Source organism: Bos javanicus, chromosome 7, assembly GCF_032452875.1.
Source record: "Bos javanicus breed banteng chromosome 7, ARS-OSU_banteng_1.0, whole genome shotgun sequence".
NCBI lineage: Eukaryota > Metazoa > Chordata > Mammalia > Artiodactyla > Bovidae > Bos > Bos javanicus.
The window spans coordinates 70,337,045-70,352,288 of NC_083874.1; the positions used below are offsets into that span (position 1 = coordinate 70,337,045).

The 15,244-nt window shown below is 39.1% G+C and overlaps 1 protein-coding gene across 5 annotated transcripts in view; it reads right to left on the reverse strand.

The window, feature by feature from the left end:
• Positions 1 to 1,988: 1,988 nt before the first annotated feature.
• Positions 1,989 to 15,244, reverse strand: part of RNF145 (ring finger protein 145) — a 62,454-nt gene continuing 49,198 nt past the window's right edge. For all 5 annotated transcript variants that reach the window (XM_061424204.1, XM_061424209.1, XM_061424207.1 and 2 more), the window contains 4 exons: positions 14,330 to 14,512; positions 7,412 to 7,559; positions 6,160 to 6,516; positions 1,989 to 3,719 (listed from right to left, as the gene is read on the reverse strand). In XM_061424204.1, the coding sequence (XP_061280188.1) occupies positions 3,222 to 3,719; positions 6,160 to 6,516; positions 7,412 to 7,559; positions 14,330 to 14,512 (1,186 nt within the window). In that variant the 3' untranslated portion in view covers positions 1,989 to 3,221. The remainder of the gene's footprint in view (positions 3,720 to 6,159; positions 6,517 to 7,411; positions 7,560 to 14,329; positions 14,513 to 15,244) is intronic.

Here is a 15,244-nt window from a genome sequence, read left to right on the forward strand (position 1 = left end):
AAGTCCCCATTTTCATGAAAACACCTGAGAACTTTATGTCTACATGACAGCATCCTTTGATGCCAAAGGATGGCCGAGTTCACTGTGACATAAATAATTTTAGTTTCATATGCAATCTTATTCCTTCAAACAAGGCACCAGGAAGCTACCTTTTACACAAGGGCTGATATCGGTTTAAATTTGAGATCACCTCTATGTTCAACAGCCTAACTATACCACCAGAGGGAGCCATCTGCTCTGTTTTCTGCCTCACCAGGATCGCCAGGACAGTGAGAAACTTCCAGCTACACCTGGAAATTCCTTTTGGTCTAGCCACTTCCTTTCTAAATGTAAAACCATGCTGGTGTTAGGCTAGTTGGATAGAATCACGAAGGAAGTTATGAAATGCATGTTCTCGGGTACCCCAAAGGTTGTTGACTCAGTAAGCCTGAAGTGGAGTTTGTGGATGCATGCCAAGTCACTTCAGCCATGTCTTACTCTATGGACCGTAGCCCACCAGACTCCTCTGTCTGTGGGATTCCCCAGGCAAGAACACTGGAGTGGGTTGCTATGTCCTCTTCTCCTGCCCTCAATCTTTCCCAGCATCAGGGACTTTTCCAATGAGTCATCTGTTCGAATCAGATGACCAAAATACTAGAGCTTCATCATCAGTCCTTCCAGTGAATATTCAGGGTTGATCTCCCTTAAGACTGATTTGGGAGATTTTATTTTTGGGGGCTCCAAAATCACTGCAGATGGTGACTGCAGCCATGAAATTAAAAGATACTTGCTCCTTGAAAGAAAAGCTATGACCAACCTAGACAGCATTTTAAAAAGCAAAGACAACAAAGGTCTGTCTAGTCAAAGCTATGGTTTTTCCAGTAGTCATGTATGGATGTGAGAGTTGGACTATAAAGAAAGCTGAGCGCGTAAGAATGGACGCTTTTGAACTGTGGCATTAGAGAAGACTCTTGAGAGGCCTTGGACTGCAAAGAGATCAAACCAATCAATCCTAAAAGAAATCAGTCCTGAATATTCATTGGAAGGACTGATGCTGAAGCTCCAATACTTTGGCCACCTGATGCGAGGAACTGACTCATTGGAAAAGACCCTGATGCTGGGAAAGATTGAAGGCGGGAGGAGAAGCGGGCGACAGAGGATGAGATGGTTGGATGGCATCACCGACTCAACAGACATGAGTTTGAGCAAGCTCTGGGAGTTGGTGATAGACAGGGAAGCCTGGCGTGCTGCAATCCATGGAGTCACAGAGTCAGACACAACTGAGCAACTGAACTGAAGACTGATTTGTTTGATCTCCTTGCTGTCCAAGGGACTTCAGGAGTCTTCTCCAGCACCACAGTTTGAAGGCATCAATTCTTTGGCATTCTGCCTTCTTTACAGTCCAGTTCTCACAGCCATACATGACCACTGGGAAGACTGTAGCTTTGACTATACAGACCTTTGTCAGCAGAGTACTGTCTCTGCTTTTCAACAGTCTAGGTTTGTCATTGCTTTCCTGCCAAGAAGCAGTCGACTTCTGACTTCATGGCTGCAGTAACCATCCGCAGTGACTTTGGTGCCCAAGAAGAGGAAATCTATCATTACTTCCACCTTTTCCCCTTCTATTTGCCATGCAAGATGGAGGTGGACACCAGGACCTTAGTTTTTTTAATATTTAGACTTAAGCCAGCTCTTTCACTCTCCTTCACTCTCATCAAGAGGCTCTTTAGTTCCTCTTCACTTTCTGCCATGACAGTGGTATCATCCGCATATCTGAGGTTGCTGATGTTTCTCCCATCTGTCTTGATTCCTGCTTGTAACTCATTCAGCCAGCAGTGTTGAAGATTGCAAAGAACTGATCCTTTTCAGTCAAAAAGTTTTGCCATCTGCCGGGCATTTTCTGACAGGGATCAAGATATCAGAAGCCCAGTTGGATAAGCAAAACCTCCTAAGAAAAGAATTTCAGCAAGACACTTTACAGTAAAAATCACCACAGGAATAAAACACTGTTATCTTCAAATTTAAATTTATTAAGACATTCAGCTATGTCAGTCTACATCCAAATCTGCTACTAAAAATAAAATAAAGTCACATCCCACATTAGGAATACCAAGTTGAAAAACACTTTTTGAGCCAAGCCTATTGTATAAATAAATGACTAGTTTCTTTTCATATCAAAATTCCCATAAAAAATTACATTCCCCCCTCCCTAGTTCTACCTGTAACCATGATGAATGTAAAAATTTAAATATGACACATCCTTGTCAAAGAAAAGGTGCAAAGTCTATTAACAGCTTTAAAAGTGGCATTTGCAGAGTGTGATCATACGTTATGTACTCATTCCCCAAGTGCAAATATTGCCATAATTTAACACTGCTTTGATTCAGTTGCCAAGAATTAAACATTACACAGGATTGGAAAGTACACTCAGGGCCTTTCTCAGTGCCCTAAAGCCCTTCCCACTTTGGTCTCCTACACTAATGTGGACTCCAAAGTGTTCATTAGAGTTTTAGTTTACTTCACACAGCCAACACAGTATACAGTGTATTAACAAAAGTTTCATATACATCAAAATATTGAAGACTCCATCATAAAGTTCAAGAGTCTCGGATTACATGAATGCACCCGCAAGGCCCACGTGCCCACCCACCCCCTCCCCCAAAGCACATACGAAGTATGAGCGTGCTTCAATCTTTGAATACAATCAATGCTTTTACATCTTTGATTTCATTTCAGTGCTGTACAGATAATCACCTGACTGAGTTCCAATTAACTGAGGGGAAAGGGGGCGGAGAAAAAGGTCTGGTCACCACTCATACTCTGTAACAAGAATGGTCCTGTTCCGTAGAAAGTGAAGGGTCAGTTCCACCTCTGCCTGCTGCCTCCTGTGCCGTCCTCATGCTTGCCATCCTCCTTCCTTTAGCCCCTTTCAGATGCTCCAATCTGATTTTATTTATCCCTTACAAATCAGGGGCTGTTTCTGAAGTTCCTGAGGTTGAATTTTCTTGGCAAACCTCTACCGATGAACACCAGCATAGAATATATACATTTTGATTAGCATACACTGCAAAACTTCCTCCCCCAGTGTCAAGGGGATGAAAGCAGGGGGTCTCCACTGAGAGCACTTCCTGGATTAGATCCTTGGAATGTCAAGCTTCCTACCTAATCACCTCATACATCCGCTTCTCAAATCTGAGCACAGATCCCACCATGAGTTAACGTCATCTCCGGAGAGTGAAGTGCTACTCCTGCTGCTTCTCTTCTAGGCCGACCTCAACAGGAAGAGCTTCATCTTCTGCACCAGGAGGATTTTCCTTGGGATCACAAGTCCCTTCCTGGCTATCTGATCTTCTGGCAATGCCTTCGTCCTTATCCCTAGAACCTTCTTGTGCCCCAGGCCCCTGAGGTAGCTCCTGGCCTGGGGCTTCAGTACCTCCCTGGAGTGCGTGCTGCTCAGCTCCAGCGGGAGGCTGTGGAACGTCCTTATCCCTAGAACCTTCTTGTGCCCTAGGCCCCTGAGGAAGCTCCTGGCCTGGGGCTTCGGTACCTCCCCGGAGTGCGTGCTGCTCGGCTCCGGCGGGAGGCTGTGGAACCGGATCAGCGCCTAACCCAGGCAGCTGCGAGGAGTTCTTGAGGTGGCAGTGGCACAGAGGGCAGGTCTCCTGGACATACAGCCACTTTTTGAGACAGCCTGCATGGAAGAAGTGACTGCAAGGTGTGATCACGGCAGATTTCATGTCCTACAAAGGGGGGAAAGAGAAACCTCATGAACGTCTGTTGTCTAAAACCTTTGCCGCTACACATGTGTTCTAGTTCCAACTTTCCTTTCCTTTCCTACAAAGTCTCCATAGAAAATCTGTAACACAGATCTTACAATAAAACTCACTGTGTATGTTTGTAATAATCCTCTTGCCATCAGAGACCCCTTTATACAAACAAAACAAGAACCACTGGCTAAGCAATTTCTAAAAGGAAGTAAAAACCAAACATAAGGCAGAAACGACCTATGTAACTGGGTTCTGTCTTAGTGTGAACACAAAGGTATAAAACTATAGCAGTACAATTACTGGGTCTCCACGAGTATAATCAGAACTTCAGGAAGTCTGATGAAGATGGGACTTTCTCCATTTTTCGCTTCTACACAGCTCAACAGATTATTCCATGATGAGATTATTGGCAAGGAGACAAAATCAGTCACATAACACCAGGGTATTGGCAAGGAAGTGGCAACTTCGTCAGGGACAATGTACATCCCAGTTTCCACAGTACAAGCCAGTGTTTCTTGGCATGCATCAGAACCACCGGAGTGCTTGCTAACCATGCACATTCTGGGGCCATCCCAGACCTTCTGATCTGGCTATCTGAAGATGGCATTCACAAATCCACAGGTACAGCAGGCCACCCATGGGACTTTCATGCACATTTAGGTTCAATAACCACTGGAATAAGCAGTGGTATACTTTACACTAATAGTCCCTGTGTGAGATATATTTGGGGAGGGAAGGCTGAGGATATGAAATTTAAATTATAACAATACACATTTGGTGAATCAACCATTAATTTTGTCTCAAGTCCCAAACCATGGAGTTGTGGCTATCACAGAAATTCCTTGCCAAGAACCAGTAACACCTGGGAGTGGACTTTTAAGCAGAAAGCCATCCAAGGAAGAGCAGCCAGCTGGGAAGGTAAGCGATTCGAGTTTCGTTTTCTGTGTGGTGTCAGCAGGTAGTCCAGGCACCTCAAAAAAAGTGATGTGACAACGAGAAACACAAAAAGAGGACTCTCGAGTCCCAGAGACGGTATACTTAGACATCGGCAGCTGAAGCCAGTGTGCCTCAAATCTGTCTCTGCCGTGCTTTGTCCTGCATCCTACAAGGCTACGGGGCACAAAGGAGCCAGAACGAAGACAACGGCCACTTAATCTGGGGGGAATCTACACTGCTCCTCCATCCCCTCAAATGCAAAACCAACCTGGAAAATAATCTGCTAGTACCCCAAGTATGCTCCAGTAACAATCAAAAAGTGACAGCTGAATTTTACTATTGGGAAAAATTCCTCTTCCTGACAGTCTTAACACACAAGCACATAACATCTATGCTATAAAGCAGCTTGGAGCAAGTCCCAACCCCTGTACACTCACTGACACTGTTAGTCACTCAATCGTGTCCGACTCTTTGTGACCCCATTTACTGTAGCCCAGCAGGCTCCTCTGTCCATGGGATTCTCCAGGCAAGAATACTAGAGTGGGTTGCCATTCCCTTCTCCAGGGGATCTTCCTAACCTAGGGATCGAGCCTAGGTCCCTTGCGTTGCAGGTGGATTATTTACCATCTGAGCCATGAGGGAAGCCCCTGATACTATCTATAGTTTTCTTCCGTCAGCCTACACTCTTTTTTAAGAGTGACTGTACAGGAACAGCTTGTGTTGTCACCCAGGATTTCTGCCCGTATTTCCTACAGTACGGTTTAACTTGAGAAGCTGCTGTCACCCTCCTGCACAGATGACTGCTGACTCAAGTCCAGGGCTGTTGTATGTTATTGCTCTATCTCCAAGCTGATTTAAATACTATCTTTCAATTCCTGATAGAAGGCAGTCATCCTCTACAGAGGGCTCTTGTACCAAAGACGTCACGGAGGCCACCTGTAATGTACACCGACTGGCTGCCTCTACTGTATCTCCTGCCCCCACTTCCACACAGAGCCTGCACTCACCTCAGACACCCCTCAACTATAGAGAAGCACTACTCTCTCCACCTACACTAACTGTATCAATGAACATTTATTCCCCACCCTGGAAATACCAGAAGGGAAAGAGTCAGAATCTTGGCACACCACTTTTCAGAAGTTGCTGACTCCTGATTGTTAGTCTATATTTGATAGTACATACATATGTGTGAGTGTGTATATACTATATATATTTGTATATATTCAGGAGTAAATATAAAATACACCTGACCTGTTTTTCCTTTATTTATGGGTGAGCAATGTTGAAAATAACAGTAAATTAGAACTTCAGGGACTAAATTTAAAACTTACTTTTGAAATAAACTGGAAATATTTTATCAGGTTTTTAATAATTTCTGAGGCCCACTCTTTTTCACCCAGGAAATTTAACTTGAATTTGGATAATGTGGTTAAAGTCCCGCAGGCCCACCCAAATGGCTTCTTACTGCAAGAGTTACCTGATAACAGATGGCACAAATATCGTTGTGCTTCTCCAGCTGCTCCTTCGTAGCAATGGGTAATGATTTAATCTTATTCACAGCGTCCCTGCGGAGCAGGAAGCTCTTCCACCCCAGCTGGGCCCGAAGCCACACATTATAGTAGGAATGGATGAAGATGATCATTGAGCCCATCACTGTCCATTCTCCAAAGATGGTCTCTGAGACGCCATAGGCCACCACGCATAGGGCCACGAGAAACTCCAGCAGGCGGTAAGTGCCATTCACATAGTAGATGACATCATCCATGTTTTCTACTGGCTCCTTTCTGAATTCCTCGACCATAAATAAGACATAAATAAAAAGTGTTCCCAGAACCTGGGGAGGAAAAAAAAAAAAGGTATGCATATAATCACTACAAAAAGTTTTTCACAGACTTAAAAAAATAACATATTACTAATACCTCTAGGATGCTAGATTTAATGTGCAGAGGAGACAGTGATGTAATTAAAATGTGGGTGATCTCAGTAATGCAGGATCTTTGATACTGAAAAGGACCCTGAGTTAACTTTCCTAATGATGATTCTGATTAGTAATCAGTCTTCTCTGACTTATCCTTTCCCCTGCTCTCCAAGCCCTCAAAATTCTACCTGAATTTTCCTAATTCTGTCATTCACGCCTGTTCCTCAACTTTCGAAGAACCTTTACTTCTACAAGGAACAATGAATAAATCTGTATCACCAGTGCCGCATTCTTATTTGTTACTGATTAGGCAACCAAGCTCCACCTGCAAGTTACAATAAGCTTATCCATTCCATGGTGATAGTTGGTGTGTATGTGTGTGTGTAAAGTACATGTCTATGTATCATGTCTGTGTACATCATATCTCTGTAATACATACACAGATATCATACATTTATATACATTATGAAATTATGGATATTTTCAAATAGACATTTACTTAAAAATGTGTTCCAAACAAGCACTAAAATCTTAATATTTTATAGTTACTTATCTATTTAAGGTTTTCATGACAGTTCTATGCCATACCATTTTGAAAAAGAGATATTGCAAAGTTTAATAATCTTGATTAAAAAAATGCAGTGACTTAGATTGGCCTAGTACTTCAATAACCTCTAGTAAAGAGCATGGGAAGGAATCACCTAAAAAGTCCACTTCTAATTGTTAATTTTTAAAAAGTCTGTAATTCCTTTTCTGAAAGGAAAAATAAGAAAGTTATTTATTATACAAAGTTCATTAATCCTGGACTTACCTGAAGAGAGGTGAGAATGCTGCTAGAAATAATAATAAGAAGCCAAAAATCCATGTGGAAAAACTGGCAAATCATGTAAGCCATATAAGCAGGGAATACCAGTAAAAATAAACAAAGGCTCACAGCACGGAAGTGTTTCCATAAACTCCTGAAGAAAGAAAAGTATTCTTTTAATGTGTCTGTCACCCAGCAGGATAACCCACAGGTCTTATGCCATGCTTCAATTTCACAACATTTTACCACACACCCTTCTCCAAGTCACAGGGCTAGATTTCAGGGCAAGTCATGTCCAAGGCATCGTACTTCCAAGAACATGACTGATTTCTTTTCCCTTAACCTGGGGCACTCAGTCAGTTGCCAAGTACTACCAATTCTTTTTTTTTTTTTTCCTCAATAGTTTGCTTTCAGTCTCATTCCCACTCCTAGCAATTTCAAAGCAATTTCAGGCTTTCACAGCATTAAACCTTAACAGGTTTGACAGTAATTTGCTTTCTTAAGTCATGACATCCTCTCCTCACCCACAACACCCTTGATGAAAATCTCTCCGGCCATCTGTGTGGCCATTAAGTGCAGTGTTACTGAAAGGAATGGCCCTCGATGAACAGGCATATTACCCCTCACGTGTGCTGAGGATGAGGAAAAACTAGGAACCATGGAAATCTAAAACCTATTAGCTGATTGTCCTCCCTTCTTGCCCCTATTCCTGAATAGATTAATCATCCTAAAGCTCAACTAGCATAATACTGTCAATACCTTCTCTAAACTTCCTAGCCTCGAATCTGAGGGCCTCCACTCCCAATTTTTTGGCTCAAACTCATCAACATCTGATGGCTAATTGTCTTCCCAGAAAAACACAAACAGTCTTAAACATCCCACCAGAAATGTCTCCATCCCATCTTGTTTTCTAAACTCTTTCAATCAGTTCAAGCTAAACAAATGTATTTATACAGGTAATGTAATTTTTTCCCCAGGAATTACCTACCCTCTAAGAATTCTTAACACCTGTACCAATCATACAATGAACTGAAGCACTGTTTCTTTCAATATGTATGTATATATAATATGTATTTTATATATCATATACATCTAAATACCTTTATTTATATTTTTACTTTATATTATTTAATTAAACATATTTTTATATATGTACGAACATTAACAAAAAAAAGTCCTACTGTCCAAATTTAAACTGCTTGAAAAATATGATAACTCCAGCTCCTGAGCACAAAGTCATGTTTGAAGTAAGTGCCAAATAAAACCTGAAAATTATTTCTGCTTGAAATTTTTCAAACTACTTTCCATCTATGACTACCTTTTCTTACCTACCCATCTATCCACTCAAGTGCAAAGCCCTATGATGTAAGCAGGACAAAAGCTTACCATAATTATTACACACAAGAATAGTTACACATATAATGTTATGCTTTTAACACACACAACATATCAAGAGATTCCTTAGATTTCAGCTTTTGGTTCCATTTGAACCCTCCTTACTATCAATAGTGGAATAGACAGCAGGAGCTCCCTGGTTACCACCAAAAAAGGAACATAATCTTTTCTTTTGTTTACATCTTCATACACTGTAATATTCTAATAGATAATTCCTTAAATATATTCCAAATTTAATACAGACTGTATATCGATTTCTAAAAGAAAAATGACACAACCCTCCAACAGCAACTTTCTTAAGCAGAACTTTGAAAAACTCTATGCAAAAAAAAAAAAAAAAAGGTAGGTATGATTTTCACCTCTTACAAATTTATTGCTTACTTTATATTGGGTTGGCCAAAAAGTTCAGCCCAGTTTTTCCATGCCATTAGGGAAAAATCTGAACACAAACTTTCTGGCCAACCCAATATATTCAATTTATTAAGTCATTTGATGATGGAATGACTTATTACTCCAACAAGGGATTTAAAAAGATTCTGTGTAATTCCACTTACTGGGACAAATAAAAGCCAAAGCTGGAGTAATTTTGTAACATAAGGACCACAAATCTAGAAATCAGCGTGAGCCCCAAACAGCTGTCCCCTCTCTTAAAAACAAAACACAATTATAATCTATGTAAACTGAACACTGAGACTTAAATCATTTAATGACTTCCTATAAAACAAACCCAGATTATTTAAAAACATTATAAGAAAACGTGAATTTCAACCAAAATAATTTAAAGTTCATGGCTACAACAAAATTATGCTGCTTTAATTAAATATCAGCATCTATGATATGTTCTCAGATCCATTCAAAGTATTGCAAGGGAGACAGAGTAGTAGCATAAATCATCCTCCCTACCTTTATTATAACACAGGGCGGGGGAGGAAAAGAAAGCACACAAGTACTGTAGTGTGTAGGACTGTCCACATCAGCAATTCTAATTAGAAGAACATCAATTATCATTGTGGTTAAAGTTAAAGCGAGGTACTTTGGAAAGTGTTTTACAGCTTTTCCTGTCAAACTTGTTTCTTATGAGATGTTAAGGGACAAACTTAAACTGCCACTGTAGCTCTGCTTTGAGATTCCAAACTTTTATTTTAAAAAAAAAAAAAAAAAGCGGACAGAAAGGAATTATTGTAACAACAGCTATAATAGGGCAATTTGCCTGAAAACTTTAAGCGTATTTTTCAAAATCAAGCTAGCTATGATCCACTTACATAATGTAGGTATATATTTACATATTATACATGTACATAGAAAAATAAATACAAAACTATGCTAACAGTTTTAACCTATGTCTAATTTCTGTTTTATACACACACAAACATTATATACATATATATCCTTATTTCAGTTAAAATTAAACAAAAATCTAATTTAAAATTAAAAGTAAAAAGTATAGCATAAAGTGACACTGGAAATTCGTTCCATTAACAGGTTAAGTACTACACAGTGAAAAATAGTTTTTTTAATTCACCTCAGTCCATTCCATTTAAATGTTGATCATTTAAAAATCTGCTATATAATTTGAATAAATAGACTATAGTTGTAAAATTCCATGCTAACAACCATAATCAAATTTACAGATAAAAGTAGCAATTATATCTATAGCTAAAACTATCTGAGGCACCTTTTTAAGTTAAACACTGGAAATTACCTCTAGTCCAACCAATGCCAAAGACACGTGAGGATGTCCCCCTAATAATTACCTCCTTTGTAACAGAGACAAGTAGTGTTTCAGTATTACCTTTTAATAGTTCTTCTAACTTGGAGACTTAGGACATTCTTCATTTCCCTTTTTCAATCCCCAGTGCAGTTAACTGAATTAATCATAATCTTTGATTCAGAATACACTATCTTTATTGGTCTGTGCAAGTCCCTCTTTTTATTAGTTATTAATAATAATCCAATCAGCAATTTTAAATACCTAAACTTTAAAAGGCATTTACACCCTAAGTATTTACACCTGAAGGATTTACACCTGAAGTATTTACACCTGAAGGACTGATGCTGAAGCTGAAACTCCAATACTTTGGCCACCTGATGTGAAGAACTGACTCACTGGAAAAGACCCTGATGCTGGGAAAGATTGAAGGTGGAAGGAGAAGGGGACAACAGAGGACGAGATGGTTAGATGGCATTACCGACTCAATGGACATGAGTTTTAGCAAGCTCTGGGAGTTGGTGATGGACAGGGAAGCCTGGCATGCTGCAGTCCATGGGGTCGCAAAAAGTCGGACACAACTGAACGACTGAACTGAACTGAAACTGTAACAAGCACTCCTGAACCCATCTCTCCGTAAAAAAGAGAGGGCCTGGACCATAATCTACTCTAAGCATGAGGCAGCTGGCCTATTCCAGGACCTGCCTCCCTTCACCCAATGAAACCATTTCATGAATCCTGTGCTTTTCACTCACTTGATTACTTCCTTTTCTATAGTGCTGTTTCATCCACATGTATTCCTAAAGAGTGTATTTTAAAATTCTAACATAAAAATGACATTCTATATTGTCATCTTTCTTGATTTACTTATATACTGCTATGAACCATTCATAATGCTTAATGTGTCACTAATGCTTTTAACATCCCACTGTGTCTATTATCACACTGATTCACCCCCTTTCCTGTCTGATTAGTGTATGATTTGCTCCCAGGTTTTTGGTATTGTGAAATTGTGCTATGAACATTCTTCTACATGTCCCTCCTGAACATGTGCAAAATGTCTTGAGTATGTACATAGGAGAAAATGCTAGTTTTCCAAAGTGATTACACTAATTTACATTCCCACCAGAAACCTAATATCCTAGGACCTATGTTTCCTTCTACCTTAGATATCAGCTGACATTCTTCTCTCTCTCTTCTTTTTAATTTTTTAACAAAGTTTACTTATCTATTTGGCTGTTCTGTGTCTTAGTTGCAGCATATGGGATCTAGTTCCCTGACCAGGGACTGAACCCAGGCTTCACGCTTTGGTAGCGCACGGTCTTAAACACTGGACTACCGCCAAGTCCCTCCCCCTTTCTTGTTTCCTTTCTATTATTTATTCATTGACACTTCCATGGATTCAAAACAGTAACTCAGAGAGGTCTTGATTCACATTTCTTTGACCACTAAAAACAGTGAACCTCTCTTCATAGTCATTGTTTGCTCTTTCACTAAAAGCCTGATTTTAGCCACTTCACTCAATGATCTGAGTTGTTTATATATTCTAGATACTAATTCTTGGGCAAGTGTGAATACTATAAATATCTTCTCCCAGTTTGTAACCATCATGTCTAATATAAGTTACCTTTAGGTTTAGAAAATGTTATTAATTTTAATAATTAGATTTATCACTTTTCTTTCATAATCATCGTCATTCTTAGTCTTTTCACAACCAGCTCCATCAGTTTAACAAATTTTTTTCCTCCTTGAAGGTCTAAAATATACTACTCTATGCAGATTTAATTTTTTATTTCGACATTTAAGTCTCTACAATTTTGGAGCTAATTCTTTTGTTTACGGCTATGAGACAGGAATCCAATTCCATGCTTTTCCAAATAGAAATCATTTTTTTTCCAGCTACATTACACGACCACCTGCCCCCATCACCTGACATGCCCCTTCTGTCATGCACCAAAGGTCCATATACATATGGACTTGCTTGGGGGCTCCATTCCATTGGTCAAGTTGTCTGTACCTGAGTCAATTATTATAAAAACGTCATAGTATCTCCTGTTGTGAGTGAAATAAACTTTATCTTTCTCAAGTTGTCTGTTTTGATTTCAATATGGATTTATACTGGCTTCAAAGAAGGGGAAGGGCTGGGAGGAAGGTTCTTTCTATGATTTGGAAGTCTGTTTAAAGCATGGATATCTGCTCCTTGGATGTCTGGCAGCACTTGCCTCGCCTGTAAAGCCACCTGGGTCAGGATGTTTACCTTTTGTTTCCATTTCTGTAACAGTTACAGAATTAGCCAAGCTTTTCAATTCTTGAGTCAGGTCTGGTACGTTATATTTTTCTCACAACTTTTCCATTTCATTAAAAAAAAAAAAAAACAACAAAAACGTACTGCCATTTAATTCATGGGAAAGAACAGAACCCAATTGTTCATTCCCATCTCATCCTCACACAGCCAGGAGCTTCACTTGCCTCAGGCTAATAATGCTGCTATATACAAACAAGAGTAACAGTGACACCCATCCAAAATTGCCACTCCACACCCACACACAGGGCTTCTCAGTCCTGCTCCTTTCCCTCTAAACTTCCTCTGCACTTGATCTCAGAGGGAAGAAGTCAGTAACGACGCTAGTTCAGCACCCTGGAAAGACCCAGAACTGGATTTACTGATCCTTATGGCACTGAAATTATGATCTGTTTTCCTCTTTCCCAAACTTTCTATAGTATTGTATTAGTCTTCTAACTAGTATAGTTAATAATACTAAAGGATACTGCCAGAGATGACAGAAGAGTAATTGAACTTTGGTCAAAACAATTTAAATGACTATTTAACTGAGTTCACCATTGAATTCAACATCTTAAAAGCTTCTATTGAGAAATTCTAAACCTCAAAACCAAATCTCAAATAACTATAATGATTTAAATTATCTGAAACATATCCAAGAGTTTATTTAAATTGACTCTTTCAGCCATTTTACCACTTGAGAAAGTTTTCAGAATGTTTGACAATCTGGGATACAGGGATAGAAAAGTAAACCTAATTTGGAGTGTTTTTAAACTCTTCTGTCAAAATTCTACCTCCACCAAGGCTGCCTGCTCCCTTACTCATAATGTACCACCAAAGAAGCAATTAAATCAGGTTATTTCAATAATCAGAATGTACAGAAGGACGCTGGAAAAAAATAGTGGAACTGAATTTAAGCAATTCTTTAGAGCATGTCCTTATATAAATTACCATAAGCCAAAATGGTATCTTAAAGAGCTAAATCATAATTGGCTTTTATTCATTCAGAAAATTTTTGTAATATGAGATGAATGAATTTGAATCCAGTTGGTCCCATAAGGTGTCAAGAATCCCCATTATAACCTCAGTTAGTTGCAAACAAGCCATCAGATAAGACTGTAAAAATTTCATTAATGCTTGACAACCTTTATTTTTCTCTTCTTTGTTTGTAGTTCCTCAATGTTTCTTCTCCTTAGTACTTTAGTACACAGAATAAAACTGTATATTATTTGTTACATTTACTGGACTAAATTTTATGCTTTATATTATTTCAAAACTGGATAAATATAAAAAAGTGTTACATTTCTCCGAAGAAGAAAAGCTGATGTGTAAATTACTTAGCCTTTAACGCGACTTTTAACTATAGAAATGTTGAAGGAAAAACAACAGAAAAGTCAAACACATATAAAAAAAAATAAATTTGTTAATAAGCTAATACCAATTATTCATATTATCTTCTGTATCTAAGCAATATCTAAATCTTCAGGCAATGAACTCATGTAAAGAATACAACAAAAATGTCTTTTAGGAAGTTTCTTACTTGTCTCTAGATGCTCCCAGCGCCAAAACAATAGGATCTGCAATCTCTAACATAGACTGAAGAATAGAAGCTACAACAATGAAAAGGATAATACTGAGCAGGAATGCCCGGTGAACAACCTGCAGTTCTATCAGACCAGTCTGCACCGCCAGGATTAACAGCGTAACTCCTTCTGTCATGCCCCTGGAAAAGCGTACATTTTCGGGAAAAAAAAACAGTAATCAGAATCACATTTAATTTTGCGAGAAAATAATCCAGAGGCTTAGACTATTGTTACATATTTCTGTTCTATTCTTAGACAAAACACCTGATCAGAATATTAATGTCAATGTAGTAATATATAATCATAATGTATCACTACATGTGCAAAACATAATAGCTATAATTTCAGCATACAGTGAGGAGAACTAAAGCAATGTCTAAGATAAGTAAAAGTGCTCTAACCAGGCTTTGCTAATGAGCCAGATACCCCTAGCATTCCTAGCTAGCCACTGAATTATATACACTCATATTATGAACTGGGCTTCTCAGGTGGTGCTAATGCTGCCTGCCAATGCAGAAGACGCAGGAGACACAGGTTCCATCCCTGAGTCAGGAAGACTGCCTGGAGGAGGAAGTGACAACCCACTCCAGAGACCCTGGCCAGCTACAGTCTACAGGATCTCAAACAGTTGCACACGACTGAAGCGACATAGCACGTGTGTTATGAACTGTCTCCTGATTATAAAATACAGAACCATTAGGTGAATGTCTGTATAATCTTTGGGTAGCAAATGTCTCTTTAAGAAGTCCATAAGAACCAGAGACATAAATACAAATACTTTTTTTGAAATTCAATTTCTTTATGGAATATATATACAAAGTCCTAAGACCTTTTTATCCCAATGACTTGAATTCTGAAGGATCTGACAAATA